Source organism: Microcebus murinus, chromosome 25 (assembly GCF_040939455.1).
Source record: "Microcebus murinus isolate Inina chromosome 25, M.murinus_Inina_mat1.0, whole genome shotgun sequence".
NCBI classification, from domain to species: Eukaryota; Metazoa; Chordata; class Mammalia; order Primates; family Cheirogaleidae; genus Microcebus; species Microcebus murinus.
The window spans coordinates 25534160-25554545 of NC_134128.1; the positions used below are offsets into that span (position 1 = coordinate 25534160).

The window sequence follows — 20386 nt, forward strand, 5'->3', positions numbered from 1 at the left end:
TCTAAGTACCCTAGAAAAAGCCTGCAGAGAGCTGTGCGTTTTTCATGGCTGTCTTCTGAATCGCAGACTAAAGAGCCCTTCCTGCCAGCAAGAACTAGCTGTTCTAACCTAAAGCAGACCAGAAATCCATCTTTCTCCATCCACTGCCACCGACTGGCCTGGGCAGCGAGCTCCTCCCACCAGGACGATGGTGCAGTCTCCAGCGGGTGTCCACGGGGAGCCATACGCGGGGAAGGGAACCCTCCCTCTTCCTGGGGCCTCTGGAGAGAAAGCACCTGCTACTGCCCAGACCAGCCGGGCGCGCACACAGCTGCACTCTGCACAGCGGCAGCGCCGTGAGCTTCCCCACGCGCCTGTGTGCGCGGCACCCCTGCCTGGACCTGCCCCTGCCGCTTCTGGACACCTCTGCCGACCGTCACCCCTCACACGTCCCAGAGTCCCTACCTCAGTCCACAAACCCTACGGGACCCCCAGGAAACGGGCCCCAGGTGTGGTCCACACAGCTCTTGCAGCTCCGAAGACCCAATATGCGTTCTTTTTTTTTTTTTTTTTTTTTTTGAGACACAGTCTCGCTTTGTCGCCCAGGCTAGAGTGAGTGCCGTGGCGTCAGCCTAACTCACAGCAACCTCAAACTCCTGGGCTCAAGAGATCCTTCTGCCTCAGCCTCCCGAGTAGCTGGGACTACAGGCATGCGCCACCATGCCCGGCTAATTTTTTCTATTTATATTAGTTGGCCAATTAATTTCTTTCTATTTATAGTAGAGACGGGGTCTCGCTCTTGCTCAGGCTGGTTTAGAGCTCTTGACCTTGAGCAATCTGCCCGCCTCGGTCTACCAGAGTGCTAGGATTACAGGCGTGAGCCACCGCACCCAGCCAAAGACCCAACATGTTTTCATTTTGACCAAAAGCTGCTTAACAAAAGACATTTTAATAAAATTAATTTTATGTTACACAAGACTTTTAACTGATTTCATTTTTCAGCTTCCTCCCACTGTAATATAAGCTACATGTTATATATTGCATATAACAATTGAGGTGTTCCCAGTTTTGGAATAAATTTATGAAATTCTAATCAGGGGGAAATCTGTGGACAGTAAGGAAGACAGACACAGCATCCTGATGAAATCACAGCAATGCCAGCCTTTTCCTCTTGGTTCTTTTTTTTTTTTTGAGACAAGAGTCTCACTCTGTCACCCGGGCTAGAGTGAGTGCCGTGGCGTCAGCCTCGCTCACAGCAACCTCAAACTCCTGGGCTCAAGCGATCCTCCTGCCTCGGCCTCCCGAGCAGCTGGGACCACAGGGCTGCTCTCCAACTCTTGAGCTCAAACGATCCGCCCGCCTCAGCACTCCAGAGTGCTAGGAATTCAGGCTCCTCTTGGTTCTTTACGCTATAATATAACGCAAGCTTTTAAATTAACTGCAGATGTCATTATGAGATTCAGAAAATAATCACATGCTGTTTGAGGGGCAAGGAAGAAAGTTAAGCGATCGGTGGGGAGGGTGCCACCCGCAGGACTCTACCACCCCCCCAGGTTCCTGGGATCAGAACGCGACCACGCCCAGTCACTGCCGTCTCAGTGCGTCTCCCGCAGAAAACGCCGCCTGCTTTCCACAGCCGCAATTTTTTGTCACCTTCAGACACGTTTACTGCGACAGGAGCAACACGAGTGTTGCGGTGCTGTGAGGGACTGGGCCGGCTGCTCACACCACGTCACGTCCAGCTGTCGAGACCTTCAGAACCCCCGGGGGTGCGGGACGAAGCAGCACACTCGTGCCCCGCTTAACGTCGGCGGACGGGAATCACCAACGACGGATTCCTAAGTCCAAAGTCAGAGTCGTGCAAATGGGCGATATGATATTTGCTCGGTTTCTGGGTCCTTGTGTGATGTGTGTATAGCCACTGACAAGGTTTCGCCAAAGCACAACGAAGAAAAGTAAAAATAACAAAATGATACAGACGAGAGGCTCCCGGTAACGTGGAACTTTTTATAATAGTAATCACAAAACATGGATGTTTTAATGAATCTCATATTGCAATGAAGACAATGGACACTTAAGAACAACAACATCAATACAATAAAAACAGCTGATTCCAGACAACACATACAAATGCATATTTTCCTCCAAAGAAACTTGTTTTTCACAGATTTAAGTAACAAATGATTTACATAGGATTCTTCAGATTCCAAAATATGTACAGAGTTCTTGACTCTTACCAACACTGATGAGAAAAAGTGGCTGAGACAACACGCCCCTTAGGGAATTCTGCGTGGACACACATTTTCCAGTAACCACGTATTTTCCTTCCATTATTAACTGAAATTCTGGACACGTCGGCACACAGGACAACACTATTCCCACGTCCAAACACTACCTCAAATGAGATCATGTGTGGCCGGCATGACGTCCAGCCACACACACACACACACGCACGCACACGCACCGCCCCAGTCTTCCCTGTGGCTCCTGAGTGACGCCCACGGCCACGGCTGCACGGGAGGGGAGCATGCGTGGGGACGACACGTGGTTGGCGTCAGGGGACATAGCTCCTGAGAGCTCCGCTCGCGCCCCGGAGGGCCGTGCCCCGGGGGAGGGGAGCGAGGAGCCTGCTGCTCTCTGGGTGGGGGCTGGTCCCTCCGGCTGGCGGGGAGGTGAGCGGTTAGCGGCAGCGAAGGTCACTAGTCTGCCTGGCACTCGGTGGCCATGACAAATGTGTATTTTTAAAAGCTTCAAAGCTTTTCACTCTGGTGGAGATCTGGTTCTTAAGTCTGACTTAGCTAACCACGCACCTTTCCCACTGTTCCCGACCTCCGTCCTAAGACACCCGGACTTCCCGAGTCAGCGCCAGGCGCCCGGCAGGCGGCCTGCGCGGCTCAGTCCTGGCTCCAGGGAAGCCCAGGCACGGCGACACCCGCACGGCACGGCGCCGCCCCACAAGCAGGACGCACTCGGGACGCCCAGAGCGACCAGCTCGACCCCGGCTCTCAAAACCAGAGGGGTCAGGTGAGAAGGCCAAAGCTCAAAAACACAGCAAATGTCTGAGCTTTAAAACCGAGGTGACTCTGAAGTACGTGTGGTCTGTCCCCAGTTAGCAATGTTGGATCCGGGTCACGTCACTGTCACGTGTTCCAGGGCCCGCCCTCCCCTCCGGGATCTTGGGGACACGCGGATCCGAGGCCGAGACCAGCTCCCCCGGGGCGCGAGCAGTGAGGAGCTTCCCGCTCTGGGAGAGCCCCGCCAGGCACAGCCTGAGCGCCCTGCGCCCTGAGGCACCACGCCGCGTGGCCTGCGGGTACCAGCCGGGCCCCTCGTGTCACCACAGAACGGGGGAAACACAAAGAACCAGGACGGTGTCACCGTGACAGAGTTAGAGGTCACCTTCCCGCCTCTCCCAGGGACCAGCCTCCAGGTGGGCACACACAGGGGCAGAACGGAGATGCCTCCTCACCAAACTGCAACTAGAGAAACGCAAACTCACGGACATCAGGTGAACAGCGACTGCTCAGGAGGCAAGAGCCATGGCCGTGCTCATGCGGCAGCAGGGTCAGCGCGGGAGGGACCCTGGCTACTGGAGCCAGACGCGCCCTGTCACGCGCCGGCTGCCCCGGCTGTCACCTCGGGAGCCTAACGGAAGACCCGTCCCCTTAGGACACACCTGGCGTGACTGTCCTTCTCGCCTGCCGGACCGAAGCCGGGATTCCGGCTACAGCTCACGGCGCGCTCACCAGGCACTGAGACGCGGGGCTGCCCAGGGACCCTCTGAGGTAGTGTGGGGGCTCTGAGACCCCGCGGGCAGGGAGCCCGCTCAGACACGCAGACCCGAGGCGCAGAGAGAGAAAACCTCTGTGTCCAGGGGGAGGGCCTTCAAGTCACATTCAATGGACGAGTCGTTTGAAACTTCTGAAAACTGTTTATAACCACAGCTATAAACTAAAGTGCTTTAAATTTTGCTCAATGTCTGACATCAGTGATTGGAATCCTATCTTTAAATTTTCTAGTGAGAGACCCCAGCAGATTGAAATGATTTTCTGTAAAGAAAGGCAGAAAACTTTTCTTTTCAAAAGAAACTCCGAATGTGGAGAACTCGACATTCTGTGCTGCTTTTTTAACTTCTAAAATCCAGATTATTCCTACAGAACTGTAACAGAAATTAAGAGCTGAAGTTGAACCAACAGCGCACGCTAAAACTTCCGAGGTAAACGCGACGTTTTGGCTCATTCCTGCCGTCAGCCCCGGTACCAGGCAGACGTGCGTGATTATTCCAGGAAACGCAACAGACGGCTTGTGCCCCGAAACAAGTGCACAGGTTCACATTTAATTCCACGGACGCAACGCCCTGCTGGTCGCCTGTCAGCGCCGACCGCTCGAGAGCGTCTCACGGGCTACGTGGCGGGTGAGCTTCACCTGCACTGACCAGAGGATGCCAACACACACACACACACACACACACAGGACAGAAATAAACACACAGCACACGTTTCTCTGTACATGGCATGCAAGCCGGGCACGCTGTGGAGACACACAGACAGAGCTCCCTCCCCAGGGCCAGACTCTCACGGAATCGGCGGATGAACACGCAGAAAGTCTGCACCAGTCAAAGGTCCACGGCAAACGACCAGGCCAGGGGACGCCAGCCGGTGGCCTTATTTTTCCTGCAGCAAGGCGGGGATGTTGATGTTCCAGCCGATGGCCTGCCGGTCGAAGCCGCAGGTGAACAGGTTGCAGGTGGGGTGGTCCTCGCTCCAGGCCGAGCAGCACACCATCCTCCTGTGGCCCTGTCGACAGGCAAGCAGACCAGAGTCAGCGCATCGCTCCTGTAGGGTCAAGGTCTGTGAGACCTCAGCCAAGTTAGCAACTGCGGCCCCCAACGTGATCACATTAAGAGAAAGTAAAGTGGGGCGCAGGGCTGCATGGCCCGTCTCAGCCCGCTCCGCACACCTCACCCCTACCCACAGGGCTTGTCCACCAGAGCCGGAACACCAAGCAAGCGCAGCAACGGGCCCTCACAGTCCCTTCTTTAAGAAGATGAACCAGAGTCCAGTCAGACATAAAAAATAAGTAAATGACCAATCTGAAAATTTTAAATGAACAAATGAGGCTACAAGATGTTTGAGGATGAATTAAACGAAATTCACTCAAAGACCTCAAATCCCATCGTAACGAATGATCAGTTAAGGTAATAAAGGAGCTAAAAACACACATTTGGTGTCAAATAAAACGCAGGCAGATAAATGGCCTTTCAGATAGATTCCTGCCATCTTCAGGAATTTCAGTGAAATGTCGGAACGACGGAAACATCGCTGCAAAACATCTGACAAATCTTATAGTGTGAACATCAGTGCACACGCGTGTGGACGCCAGTGCACAGGATGGTGCCTGAGGCCTGGCACGCGTGCCCAAGCTACGCCTGAGGACGCCACAATTTCTAAATTAATACAAACTGGTAAACTGAGAAAAACTAAAAAAAAAAAAAAAAACAATAAAAAAAAATTACAAAAAAAACCCTAAAACTGTAAGTGAAAGAAGTTAGAACAATATAAACCACTGACCCCGTGACACTGAAAACATTTGTCTGGAGAAGTGTTACGAGTTCAAAATGAAGTCAGATGTTATGAATCTTAAAAACAGATCTATTTCACAAACCACTTTAAGGAGGGAATGCATCCAAGCACAGCGGAATTCTACAATTCCAACAAGGGTATTTGCAGAAAATTAAAAATAAAATTGTCTACATGGAATTAAGACCACAAAGAACTATTTGGAATTTCTTATTTTCTTAAGAGAAAATACTATGCAAGTACTAAAGTCATACACATTCTCATAAATCTGTGCTTCGAAACGCAAACTTCACAGGTGGCACGACTGCTCCACGCAGCATGCGTGGACCCCGTTCAACAGAGACCGTCCGTCCTGCTGTGCCCACGCGGCAGCTCAGAGGGTACATCAGCGACAGCAGCCGTCACATGTGAAAAACTCCCGGCACAAGCGATTTATGGCTTTGCCATAAATATGGACAGGAAGCTTTTTCAGCTACTCTAACTTCGTGAGTGATTTTTCTATGATGTGCGTTCAAAGAGGGAAAAGATCAAAGGTCAACTCTGAGCGCACTTGTGAGCTGCAGAAGACCTGCAGGGACGCCCTGGCCCGAGGACAGGCCGTGCCCAGAAAGTCTGTGCTCCTTAAGGAGGGCTCGCTGCTTCGGAGCAATCTCCATGTCACCACGCACCTCCCAGCTGCCCCAGTCTGCAGCTCTGGAGCACACGCCTGGCGCAGGGCTGCACACGTCTGATGCAGGGCTGCACACGCCTGGTACAAGGCTGCACACACCGAGAGCCCGTGTCAGCAGAGCAGAGCGCAGCAGCAGAGCGCAGAGACTGGCGGGCCAGGGATGGGTTCATTCAGAAACAGCAGAAGGAATTGGCTTATTTTCCACATGAGGATTGAGAAGGTGCTCAGACAAGACCAGGAGAAAACAGTGACTGTGTCGTGGGCTCCACGAGGCAGAAGCCTGAGAAACACTGCGTTTTCGCTGAGCACGCCACCTCCGCTACCCACCCTTGGACGCTGACGTCAAAGGACATCAGAGCGCGGGGATTTGTCCAAGGGCCGGCGCCAGGCGCCCCTCCCGAGAGTGGTTCTGCTGGCGGGAGCTGGTGCTGTCCAGACTCTGAACACATGTGGAGAAACGCCACCCGGCTCCCCCACCAGCCTCCACGGCCAGCAAAGAGCACCCTGACCGGCAGGGGCATGGCGTCACGGAACAGCTGCCTGTCGCGACGAGGCCCCACTCCCAAGGCCCCACCACACCGAGGCCAGCAAGGAGCACCCTGACCCGCAGGAGCGTGGCGTCACAGAACAGCTGCCTGTCTCGACGAGGCCCCACTCCCAAGGCCCCCACCACGCCGAGGCCAGCAAGGAGCACCCTGACCTGTAGGAGCGTGGCGTCACGGTACAGCTGCCTGTCTCGACGAGGCCCCACTCCCAAGGCCCCACCACACCGAGGCCAGCAAGGAGCACCCTGACCCGCAGGAGCGTGGCGTCACAGAACAGCTGCCTGTCTCGACGAGGCCCCACTCCCAAGGCCCCACCAGCCTCCACGACCAGCAAGGAGCACCCTGACCTGCAGGAGCGTGGCGTCACGGAACAGCTGCCTGTCGAGACGAGGCCCCACTCCCAAGGCCCCCACCACGCCGAGGCCAGCAAGGAGCACCCTGACCTGTAGGAGCGTGGCGTCACGGTACAGCTGCCTATCTCGACGAGGCCCCACTCCCAAGGCCCCACCACACTGAGGCCAGCAAGGAGCACCCTGACCGGCAGGAGCGTGGCGTCACAGAACAGCTGCCTGTCGCGACGAGGCCCCACTGCCAAGGCCCCACCACGCCGAGGCCGCTCCCGGCCGACCATGGCCACACGCCCCGCCTCACACACTCCCAGTCTGTGCAGATTCAGCGCACATATCTGAGACTGCGCTTCTCCATACGGCAGCCACTGGCGCAGGTGCCAAAGAGCTCGTCAAACACGGATGTTGCTTAATTCCAAACTCAAAGGCACTCAAAGTGTCAACTCAGGGCCGAACTCAAGTATGCACCTCTACTTCTTTAACCTTAAATTTTATAAACTCCAGGTGCAGATCGAGTATTCACAATGAAAGTTTAGCATCCAGAGACTTTTCAGTAAGAAAATAAGAATGTAAAATATCTCTGATATTTCATATTGATTACATGTTGAAATCATATTCTTTTGGGTGTATATGGCTAAATAAAATATATTGCTAAAATTAATTTCTCGTCTCCTTTTTTTTTTTGAGACAGAGTCTCGCTTTGTTGCCCAGGCTAGAGTGAGTGCCGTGGCGTCAGCCTAGCTCACAGGAACCTCACACTCCTGGGCTCAAGCAGTCCTGCTGCCTCAGCCTCCCGCGTAGCTAGGACTACAGGCATGCGCCACCATGCCCAGCTAATTTTTTCTATATATATTAGTTGGACAATTAATTTCTTTCTATTTTTAGTAGAGACGGGGTCTCGCTTTTGCTCAGGCTGGTTTCGAACTCCTGACCTCGAGCGATCCTCCCGCCACAGCCTCCCAAAGTGCTGGGATTACAGGCCTGAGCCACCACACCTGGCCTCTCCTCTCCTTTTTGACGTGGTTCTTAGAAGGCTTAAAATTACTTCTGTGGCGTGCACCACATTTCCCTCAGACGGTGACGCCGCCAGACGAAGCTCCAGGCCCCACTCGCTCCGCCGGCGCCCCGAGGCCCCCTCACCTGCCGACTGCTCCGCGGGAGCCGCGCCAGCCGCACGCCCGACATGTCAAACAGCCGCACCTGCCGGTTGTCGTGGGGGAGGGCGATGATTTTCTGGCCGACGCAGACGTTGATCCTGCGAAGGGGAGACCACACACAGTGAGTCGTGCGTGAGACGGCAGCCCCGTGAGTCTCTGACTTCACAGAGGCTGACGCGGTGCTCACGCGCTGCGCACAGACCTGCCCCGCACGGACACACGCACGCGCGGCCAGCCACACATACCCCCACGCACAGGGTCGGTCCCCCAGGAAGGAAGCGGGAGTGCTGTGAGTCCCCCCACCCTGTGGCTCTGCCGCGCCGCCTGACCTCGCGCTGAACAGGGCAGGCGTCTGAGGCATGCCGCCATGTCGGAGGCGGGATAAGCACATTCCCTGGCGGTCTGCGCCCATCCCCAGGGCTCTGCCACGCAAGCGCGGGGGCTCTGGGAGCCAGACGTGAAACCACGGCCCCGCCCCCTTCGCGCCAGGCCGAGCCTCGCGCCAGGCCGAGCCTCGCGCCGCACCTGTTGATGGCGGAGTCCGTGCGGATGGTGGCGATGGGCGACCGCATGTTCTTCAGGTCCCAGACCTTCACTGTGCGGTCGTCGCTGCCCGACACCACGTTGTCGCCCACGGTGAACACCGCCGAGGTCACGGTGCTGCGGGCAAAGGCGACGGAGTCAGACACCATGGCACCCCTCCACACCCGCACCCTCCCCTCGGCACCCCACACCCTCCCCCTCTGCACCCCACAACACATCCCAGACCAGGTGAACAGCGGCCCCCATCTCTGCACCCCACACCCTCCCCCTCAGCACCCCACAACACATCCCTGACCGGGGTGAGCAGCACCCTCCATCTCTACACCCCATACCCTCCCCCTCAGCACTCCACAACACATCCCAGACCGGGGTGAGCAGTACTCCCCATCTCTGCACCCCACACCCTCCCCCTCTGCACCCCACAACACATCCCAGACCAGGTGAACAGCGGCCCCCATCTCTGCACCCCACACCCTCCCCCTCGGCACCCCACAACACATCCCCAACCAGGGTGAGCAGCGCCCTCCATCTCTACACCCCACACCCTCCCCCTCAGCACCCCACAACACATCCCAGACCGGGGTGAGCAGCGCCCTCCATCTCTACACCCCACACCCTCCCCCTCGGCACCCCACAACACATCCCAGACCGGGGTGAACAGCGCCCTCCATCTCTGCACCCCGCACCCCCCCTCGGCACCCCACAAAACATCCCAGACCAGAGTTGAACAGCACCCCCCATCTCTGCACCCCACACCCTCCCCTCTGCACCCCACAACACATCCCCGACCGGGGTGAGCAGCGCCCTCCATCTCTGCACCCCACACCCTCCCCTCTGCACCCCACAACACATCCCCGACCGGGGTGAGCAGCGCCCTCCATCTCTGCACCCCACACCCTCCCCCTCGGCACCCCACAACACATCCCAGACCTGGGTGAACAGCGCCCTCCATCTCTGCACCCCGCACCCCCCCTCGGCACCCCACAACACATCCCAGACCAGGGTTGAACAGCGCCCCCCATCTCTGCACCCCACACCCTCCCCTCTGCACCCCACAGGATCCTGCTCCCAGGGACCCGGCTGGGTGGAGGCCGACACCCCCACCAAGCTCCTCCACGCTGTGGAGCGAGGAGCCGCTCTCTCAGCGACTGCTCTGCTCCGCCGTCTCTGGGCAGCGCGCAGAGAGAAGCTTCCAGAAGATGTGGGCCACACAGAACCCGCCAAAATGCCTATACACGAGGCTCTGGCAGCAGAGAATTAAGAAAGCCCTTTCCAACAGCAGCTCCCAGTTTAACAAGAACACCCGAGTCAGAGAAAACTCCAGCAACTCAACAGCTCAAAAGTGGGCACAGGGCGTCAGGGGACGCCTTCCCAAAGCAGACGCCAAAATGGCCGATGAGCACACGAAGACGCCAACGTCACCGGCCACGAGGGACACGCAAGGCAAAGCCTCAGTGGGATGCCACTGCGCACCCACCAGGATGGCTACCATCAAGCCAAAGCCAGAAAACAGAAAACAACGAACGCTGACAAAGATGCAGAGAAGTCAGAACTCTTATCTGCATGGAAGAAAAGGACCCTTGGGGTTCGACTGTGGCCTGGGTGCCGCTCTTTCCTAAACGCGATGACACAACAGGCCTAAGCAGCCACAGCGGCCGGCCGGGCTTGGCAAAGCAGGGGGCTCGGTCTCCCGCTGACTTCTCCTGGGACTGGAGTCCTCGGCAGGTGCTGGCCAAGTTCGACTTCGGTTAACATTCTGCTACACCGATGGAAAAAAGCCTCAACAAAAGACCGCCTGACCCCGTGTTAATGGAATGCTAGCAGACGTTAGGTCTTTAATAAATCACCGCCGTGACAGGTATTGTGGGACATCAGAAGGAAACCCTGGCAGGGAGGCGGAGGTTCAGAGGCGCCCTCGGAGCCAGGGTCTCCCGGGGAGCCGCGACTGCTCCCTGGAAAAGCTCCCCACTCTGCCAAACTGCAGCGCGGCCATTTGTCTTGTCGTGGGCGCGGCGGAGCGTGCACCTCCAGCTGACGGCCGCGCCTGCTCGCCGCGTCCAGCGCCGCCCCGCACGCCCTGCTCCCCTGCGGTCTCCGTCAGCGCAAACGCGGCGGCGCGCGCTCCGCTCATTAGGGGCAGCAGCTGCCTGCGCAGTCACACGGAGACACAAAGCTGCTCCGCGCAACACTCCGCCGGGCTCCACGGCTGCGGAGGGAGGCGCGCGGCGCGGAAAGCGCTGACGCCTCCTGGCCCCGCGCCAAACGCCCGCTGCGGTTTCCGTTTCTCGCTTTTGAGACTCGCTTTTGAGACTCGGCTTCCTAGAAAATGGCGCTTTCCTACCCGAGAGCAGAGCGGGGCGTTGCAGGGCGAGGCCCGTCTGCTCCAGGCGCAGAGTCCGCAGAGAGGCGCGTCCGCGAGGGCGTGGCCGTGACCTGCACACGCTCACATCGCGGCACCTGCGCCGCCCAGCAGACCCTACGGAAAGGGCGTCGTCAGGGTCACCACCGGCCTAGAGCCGGCGCAGCCGCAGGGACCAGCCTGCACGGCACGACACAGTCGCGGCACAACCGCACCCTCCGCGGGGGCTCGCCAGAGCGCCACACTCCTCCCACCGCTGTCCCGAGCCTGCGTTTAGAACCGGACTCTGCCAGATGAGGAGGCAACAGACGAACACGGCTCCCTGCGCCTGCCGTTTGGAATCACGGAGCTCACGCCGGCCTGCGCTTTCAGAGTCCACACGGACTGAGAAACAGAAAGCCGTGGCCAAATGAGACATTTGAACATGCCTTGACGGCCGACTCCCAGGAGAAGTGACCCAAGACAACAGTCACGGGAAAAGCCAGACGAGTCACACGTGATTCTGTTTCAGGATTTGAAATACAGCCGTTCCCTGGAAAACAGCAGCTGACTCTCCTCGCGTGGGGTCGGTTCTGCCTCCACGTCCTCACTGGGTCACACGGGCGTGGGAACCTCCGTCAGGGGCAACGGGGACATCCCACACCCACTGCCGGGAAGCCGACCTGCACTGGCCCTGAAGGAAGTTGCGCTGAGCACCGGCCGCATGCCCGGCCCTGCGCGAGTGCCCAGAGAAGGGGTCGCGCCTCCCTCTGTCAGTGAAGACGGCCGCCGGCGCAGGGATTTGGGCAGTTTCAGGGCACATGGCGTCATTCCATGGCTGCCGCGTGCCGCTGGCTGTCACCGCGCCAGAGCCACACACAGGCTTCTGAGAGCCCGTCTGTCATGGGTCCGGAGGAGGGGGGGTGGTGCTGATGTGACTTGGGTGTCGGAGCAAGGTGGGCCGTCACTGGGCCACACTCACCTTAGGGCTTTACTAACTCAATTAGTGAGAACTTTCCACAAAGCCGCTCCAAGAAGACATTCAGTTCAACACGGCCTGGTCTGAAGCCGCTACACTGAAGTTAAAATCAGTGAGATTTACACAGTCACTTCACTTTTGGGGCATCAAGGGTCCCCGGTGCTCTGCCGCCCTGTGCCCCACCCAGACCCACAGCCGCAGCGCCAATGAGAAGGAACCGTGGCTGTGGCCGCCCGTCGTCTCAGCAAACACCTCCTCGGCAGGTGGGATTCCACAGCGGACGGTTGTCACTCCACAGCGGGCGGCTGTCACAGCTATGCCCTGCACACACACTCCGTGCCCTCGGGCCGCTGTGTCTCGGGGATGACCTGCGCGGCCCCCACACTTGCCCCGGGCTCCACGCTGCCCACGGCCCCAGGTGCCCCCTGACACCTACGACCAGGGCCGCTTCCACGCCACGACAGCAGCAGAGCCACGCCGCCAGGTCGGCACGGAAGGGGCCCTCCATCCTCAGACCAGGGACGCGAGGCTCTCTCCTCCCTCTGCCGTCCTTCCCTGGCTGCTCCCTCCTGCCTCCAGGCCCCACGTCACCCACCAGGTTACCAGAAAGCCACGAGGCCACCCACGACGCAGCCCGAGGGCTCGGGTGGCAGATGATCCTGGGTGCACCTCCCACCTCACTGGGGGACGTTAACGTTGATTCATTCTTTCAAACGACAACTCACAGCTCTGACACATTCCTCCCTCGGGAGACTTTACAGTCGCATGACGACGTGATGTGTCTTCAGACGGCTCCTTCCTGTGAGACGCAGCTCGGTGCAAACACAGAGCCTTAGTTCTTAAACCCTCCCCACAGCAGCTGCCGCTTGGAACACTGGCAGCCCAGTCACACCCCACAAGACACAGTCCTTCCTTTTCAAATTAGACAGACAACATTTCAAAAAATCTTCTTTATTATTAACCAAATCAAGCTGCCTTTATTAAATTGTTTACACTTACTATTCTGAATACCTAAAAAAACAGAGTTCTGAGTTAGGACCATTAACAGTGAGAACGCTCCCAAGCTATTCACTAAGAAGAACAAAAGAATTTCTTCTAGGCAATTATATAAAAGGAAACAACCACTATAGGAACGCTGAATATGGTGCCCAGACTAAGTACACAACACTCAGCTCTGTGATCTCTGTACTAAGTACTCAGCACTCAGCTCTGTGGTCTCTGCACTGAGTACTCAGCACTTGGCTCTGTGGTCTCTGCACTGAGCACTGAGCACTCGGCTCTGTGTTCTTGTGACGTGCTGTTGCACGTGCCGGTCTCACCGCCCTTGAGGACCAGACCGTCCCCACAGCCACCTGCACTCGCAGGCCTGCACACGGGCTTCACAAGCAGAATACGGAAGAACATTCCTAACTTCCCCACCCTCGAGTTCTCACTCCATAAAAACAGCCTCGAGGCTTTTACTCAGGGTTAACCGTTACTGCTCTGTCAGTTTTTAAACATGAGAAGCCACACGTACGTGAAACAGGGAATTGGAAGAGAGGCAATGTCACACACCAACACAAAAATGGCAGAAGGCAGCAGCCCACTTGCAGAGAAGCCAAACAAACACAGGAGGCGTCAGAACTGCAAGCCCACAGCCTCGGGGACCGTCAGAGCCAGAGCAGCGCATGCCCAGATGCCCGAGAGCATCGCCGCTGCCCCCCCTACAGTAGACGCGCACACTCAAAATAGTTAAGGTCTTAGCCACTTCCGCGCGGCGCTCACGGCCGCGACGTCTCGCCCACAGCCGGCACTCACAGTCCGCACGGTAGTCTGTGCTGTGCATTGACGACGCGTCCATTTTGCTCTTGTGATGAGGCAAGCTTGAAAGCCCTGAAAGCTTGTTTCGCTTTACAGGCAGCTTTACTTGTAATGTAAATCAGAATAGGTGACATAGACATACATGGTCTCATTATGTTATTTTTAAACGTTCACAATTTTAGTTTGATAGATGAAAAATTAGAAAAGTCAATTCAAAATTATAGACTAAAGTCAACGCCCGGCCCGGCTGTGCACGTTCATCTGTGGCTGTCGACTACAGTGGATGCTCGTACTGAAGTGGTTAAGTCTTGGATCCCGGGGGCCTGATGGAGAAGACACGGCTCTCCGTGCCCACAGGATGGCCACTAGGGAAGTGCTGCTCTGCCTGCCACTCAGCGCAGAACCTCGCGTCAGCTGAGCGCACACGGGGAAGGCGGCGCTGAGCGTGAAGCCAGGTGGAAGAGCCGCAGACGCCCCCCAGGCTGCCAGCTGCCTCCCCTGGGCTGGGGGTGCAGGGCACAACGCCCACAACCCGCTCTACCACCACCTGCAGGACCCGAGACAGCTGCCCCGTCCCCGCGCTGCTCGCCCCGCGCCCCTCTGGGCCCTGCCGCACAGGGGCCTAGTGGACACCCCCCACCCCACCCCGCCCCGCCCGTCGGGAGTCTGCGCAAGCCTCTCTTGGCTGGGAGTTTCCAGTCGTGTCAGCGCCCGGCTGCCGTTCATGTCACGCCAGGGAAAGCGGCGGAGCCTGATCCCGGAGCTCCAGCCCTCACCTTGTCAGTTCCTGAGCGGCACGTCCTAAAGGCGCAATTTAAATGGGTAAAATGGAGAAATATTAAATCTCCTCTTACTTTTAAAAATGATTTTCTGAATTGGAAACAACTTTAAACTGTTTCAGCGGGGCTGGCCCCGTGAACCCCTGCACGTCCACACTGCACGTCCACACTGCAGGACACTGAGCCAGCAAGGAGGGATGGGGCGGCTCTGCAGGCACCTAGCGGACAGGCTGCCAGCGAGACACGGGCACCTGCCCACGACGGCTGCGCACAGAAGAGCAGCCGGCCAGCCGCAGAGCTCGCAGCCTGCTCACGCCACATGCTGCCATGTCCCTGTTGCTTCAGTCCTAAGACAAAGCATCCGATAATTAAACACCAAACCACACCTGAACACACCCCCTGCGGCAGGGCCCATCCGCCAGCACCGCGGGACCGCAGGGGCTGAGGCTGACGTCCCGGGCTGGGCAGAGCCTGCAGCGGGCGAGGCCACGAGTCCTCAGCGATCCTCACTGGGGTTTCACAACAACCTCGGATATCAACCAGTCACTGCCAGGAATTAAGTGAGGCCACAAACTCCCTCAAAATAAAACTATAATAATCACCTCAATTAATTAAATTAATTTAATGTAGTAAAGGAGATGGAGCCCCTGCACTTTGGGGCGTAGGGGGAAGGGGGTGCAAAGGAGAGGAGAGGTTTGGGCTCTGGGCGTGAGCCGCGGCTCTGAGGCCGCTGTGGTCTACGGGGCACCTGCTTCCCCGGGGGGCACTTCTACGGGGGGGGGCACTGCTGGAGGCGCCACCTGGTCCCTGTTTCCCCTCTCTCCTCCTCACAGGCAAGGCCCTAAAAGCCATTGGCAAAAGTAAAACAGATCCACAAACCGAGCACAGCCTCCAAGATCCCTGCCTGAGAGGGGCTCGTGCAGGGCTTCCTCCCGCCCACCTGCTCACTCTGACCAAGCTCGAGACCCAGTCACAATTAAAGTCGACCACCGTCCAGCTAAGAATGCCGCTGCCAAACACCTTTTCTCTTTGAAAGCATAAAGAAAACTGTTAACTTCACGACACAAGATTCAAAACTGTTTTTACCTTTGTAGGTGCATAATCTAGAATTTAGTATTTTTACTGCCATTTCAGTTTGACTTAAAGAAAAAACGTAGAACTTAGTATTTAGTACCAAGTATCTCCCCCAGGTATTTAGCAATAAAAGCACACGAAAATGTCATGACTTCAAAACGATCATCATACTTTTTAAACTGATTTTTAAAACTTTTGTTTAACACAATGAGTGAGATGTGCAACGTTTGGTGGATGGACACGCTTGAAGCTCTGACTCGAGGGGGGAGGAGGCATGGGCAATATATGTAACCTTAACACTTGTACCCCATAATACGCTAAAATGAAAAAAAATACTCTGATGAAAAAAAAAACTTTTATTTTATTAGGTATGTGTTTTGTTTTCTTTAGAAGAAAGCTCCAGAGTTCACATTTTGGGAAGAAAGTCACAAGCAAGTGGAAAGAGTTGAAGCAAAATGGAAGGAAACAAAAAATTTTGCATTCTCAAATATTTTATCCATACTGAACTGATTTCAGACTTTCCCCAACGCGACGGCTGTTTGCACTCGTGAACACCCCCGCCTGGCGCGCACTGGGGTCGCCAGCACGGGGGGGGGGGTGGGGGGGGGGTGGGGGGGGTGGGGGGGGTGGGGGGGGGCCAGTGGCCTCCTCCTCTCTCCTACACAAATCGGATTATAAAACCGGGCCAATAATCTTAAAGCAGGCAAAGCCACATCTTGCCTTAAGAAAACCCAATATACGAAAATCTAAATTAACTGCAGTTAAGTGAATTATTCTCCAGAAGACATTAGATTCTAACGTACTTTGCAAAAGAATTCATGCTGAGTTCATGCAAATGAAAATACGCCCTACAGTAAAAATTTCAAAAACATGTTCCACATCATGTTAACATGAATTATGTGAGAAAGGATTTTTTAGCTGCACATGTTAAAGAAGCACTGCCTCTGTGTAAGCAACGACTCACTAAAGAACACTCTGCAGGGCTGGGTCCAGTGGCTCACGCCTGTCATCCCAGCACTCTGAGAGGCGAGGCAGGAGAATTCCTCAAGGTCAGGAGTTCGAAACCAGCCTGAGCTAGAGCGAGACCCTGTCTCTACTATAAATAGAAAGAAATTAATTGGCCAACTAATACATATAGAAAAAATTAGCTGGGCATGGTGGTGCATGCCTGTAATCCCAGCTACTCCAGAGGCTGAGGCAGGAGGATTGCTCGAGCCCAGGAGTTTGAGGTTGCTGTGAGCTAGGCTGACGCCACGGCACTCACTCTAGCCTGGGCAGCAAAGCGAGACTCTGTCTCAATAACAACAAAAAAGAACACTCCGCATACAAATTCTCAGAGCTGCAGCAATAGGAACTGCAAGTCAGTCTTGCTTTCAATGCCCCGGAAAAGAACTGAGGCAAAAGGCACCGAGAAACCACCTTGGACACCAGGAGAGCAACTCACTGGACCAGCAGTCAGTCCTGCAGCTGAGCACGAGCCCCCACAACTCACTGGACCAGCAGTGGGTCCTGCAGCTGAGCACGAGCCCCCACAACTCACTGGACCAGCAGTAGGTCCTGCAGCTGAGCACGAGCTCCCACAACTCACTGGACCAGCAGTGGGTCCTGCAGCTGAGCACCAGCCCCCACAACTCACTGGACCAGCAGTCGGTCCTGCAGCTGAGCACCAGCCCCCACAACTCACTGGATCAGCATTCGGTCCTGCAGCTGAGCACGAGCCCCCACAACTCACTGGACCAGCAGTCGGTCCTGCAGCTGAGCACGAGCCCCCACAACTCACTGGACCAGCAGTCGGTCCTGCAGCTGAGCACCAGCCCCCACAACTCACTGGACCAGCAGTCGGTCCTGCAGCTGAGCACCAGCCCCCACAACTCACTGGACCAGCAGTCGGTCCTGCAGCTGAGCACGAGCTCCCGGGGACACTCCCACCTCCCTGTCTGGGGGGCAGGCGCTGGCCCCGCAGACAGGACAGCGCATCCCCTGGCGGTAGGGGCGGCCACAGAACAGGACGCAGCTTCGGGCTCGTGGGCATCTGCAGGGAAGTCGCGGGCGCTGCAGGACAGTGTCCAGCGCAGAGGACTTGCCAGAGCAGCACGGCAGCTAGGGGAGGGACCTGGGTCTGTCTTCCTGAGTCACGCACAGAGCGTCACAGACAAGATTCAGACAGAACACACACGGCTGGCACTGGCCACTCCTCTGCCCTTAATGGGAACTAAACCCTCGGCTGGGCTAATGAAGGTGCTGCTCGGTGCAGATGTGCATTTGCAAAAATGACGCAATTCTATGGGTTTTATCTGCCACACAGGCTTGAATCTGCCAGAGACAAAAGGCAACAGTTACTGACTAGGAGATTCCTTGGCTGAAACATTTCTGTACGATGTCTCATTTCCTGCTTTTCTAAACAGGAGGTATCTCTAGAGCTTACTGCCAGCACACTAACAGGAAGTATTTTGTATTCTGTAAAGGCGGGGACAGCCCCATCTGCTGGCCGAGCCCCAAGCCCCAGGCTGGCGGGGACACCAGGCAGCAGGCAGGGCTGGCCCAGAGCTGAGCCCGGCAGCAGGCCCAGCCTGCAGCCTCCCAGCAAGTCACCACATCAGAAAGGCTGAGAGCAGTTCAAACTCCCTCCTCTGACACTCACAGCGAGGAAACCACACCAAAGAAAGAACTTTTCAAAGCATATTCTTGGGTTTACACATCACTAAAGGAGGCCAGTTCATGCTAATCTGAGTAAGAGAACAGGATGCAGGGTGGTGGTGGTGCTTGTGCATACCGTCTGTCTGCATTACACACTCCAGCGCGTGGACGCAGCACTGGCCTGGCCTCACAGGACGGGGCAGAGAGGCTCCGTGGGCCAAGTCCACACCTGGCTCCATTAAAAAAAAACACAAAAACTAAGACACCGGGCTTCAGCGATCCCCAGCTGGGAACCACCTGCGCCAGGGAGACCTGGTGGCCTCACCTGACCACGGGGGCGGCCCAGCACCCCCAGCAGGTGCCCATCATCCCAGCCACTCGGGAGGCTGAGGCAGGAGCATCGCTGGAGCCCAGGAGTTCGAGGCTGCAGTGAGCTGTGACCACACCACTCACTCCCACATGGGTGACAGAGCAAGATCCTGTCTCTTTAAAAACTAAATTCACTGAGCTTCCCACAGGCCGGTGCTTTTCTGGACACGAGGTGTCACGTGGGACCGCCCCTGGAGCACGTTCCGCAGGCAGGACTGGAGAGGGGACTGCGCATGGGCCAGACAGGGCAACCACGGGGTGGGGAAAGGAGGTCTGAAGAGAAGAATCAATGCATATCCGAGGTCGGCAGCAGGACAACGTGCTCGGCATTCCCGGAGAACGCCAGGCGGGAGACGCGGTGTGTGGAAAGAACTGCAGAGCTCTGGTAGGACCTCACGCTCGAGGTGCCTGCCGGAAATCCCAGCAGAGAGGGGCACACGGGATTGAGGGGCTGCGTGTGCACGCACACGAACATGCGTGTGTGCGCGTGCACCTTCTCACAGAACACCCCACAGACACACGTGACAACAAAGACCAGACTGGGGAGGCGCCGGAGGGCCCCGAGGGCGCTGTGAGCAGCTCAGGCGTCCCGAAGGCTCCCAGGGCGTCCCTGCTCGTCCCAAACCCACTGTCCCCGCCCCCTTCCATCCCCACCCACGGGAGCGCCTTTTCTTAGTCTCCGAGGTTCACTGAAGGGGCCAGAAGGGAGCTAAATGCTTAGAAAAAGAACAGCCATTTCGAAAGATGGTAGAGTTGGGAATAGTGAAAGGTAGGTTAGAGTTCAATTTTCATGTCAACCCACAGAACTTTTTCACGAACTCGAAAGGACAGATGTCCAAACGCGACTGAGACTCACTCTGTGTGTCCCTGGAACACGTTCACGGAGTGGATGGAGGGGTCCCTGAAGTCCCACAGGCGGAAGGTCGTGTCTCGAGAGGAGGTCACCACGAGCCGCTGGGTGGGGTGCGTGCAGCAATGCGTCAGCTCCTGGTCGTGCCCTGCGAGCAAAGCCACGGAGCAAGGTCAGCGCTGCGGGGTCACGCTGAGAGCTGCTCCTTGGGACGCAGGAATCAGAAACAGGCTCCCAGGCTCTGCGCTGCCATCCAGGGGAAGGGGAACCTAACAGAATCACGTATCACGCAGGGTCACGAGGGACAGGCTTCCCCGAGAAGCTGGAGCCCTCTTAGCTGTCCACTCCCAAGCAGCAGGGAACCAGGTGTGTGCTTAGCCCGCTTACCAGTCCTGGCAGTCAGCAGTGGGAGGTCAGGCAAATTAACAGGCTGCGCAGGTGAACGACTTAAATCTTAATTTTCCGCTTCCCCAAGAACATCTACGACCCAACACCCCGGCCCTCGGTGAGACACAATCTCGGACACTCAATGAGGAAATGGCTCGCTGACAAAACCGCAGAAACAACTGCGACAGCAGAACCCTGCGGTGACCCCAGCCCGCGCCCTGCAGAACTAACCGCCTGTCATCAGGACAGAGGCTGTGAAGGTGCCGGGACAGTCTCTGGTGACCAGGCCACGTTATAGGGCAAACGGGACTCTGCAGATGGAATTAGGGTCCCCACATCCGCTGACTTTGAGT

The 20386-nt window shown here is 56.6% G+C and overlaps 1 protein-coding gene across 3 annotated transcripts in view; it reads right to left on the reverse strand.

Moving 5' to 3' along the window:
• Positions 1-532: 532 nt before the first annotated feature.
• Positions 533-20386, reverse strand: part of WDR37 (WD repeat domain 37) — a 49578-nt gene continuing 29724 nt past the window's right edge. For all 3 annotated transcript variants that reach the window (XM_012776759.3, XM_012776758.2, XM_012776760.3), the window contains 4 exons: positions 19653-19794; positions 8803-8937; positions 8261-8375; positions 533-4775 (listed from right to left, as the gene is read on the reverse strand). In XM_012776759.3, the coding sequence (XP_012632213.1) occupies positions 4644-4775; positions 8261-8375; positions 8803-8937; positions 19653-19794 (524 nt within the window). In that variant the 3' untranslated portion in view covers positions 533-4643. The remainder of the gene's footprint in view (positions 4776-8260; positions 8376-8802; positions 8938-19652; positions 19795-20386) is intronic.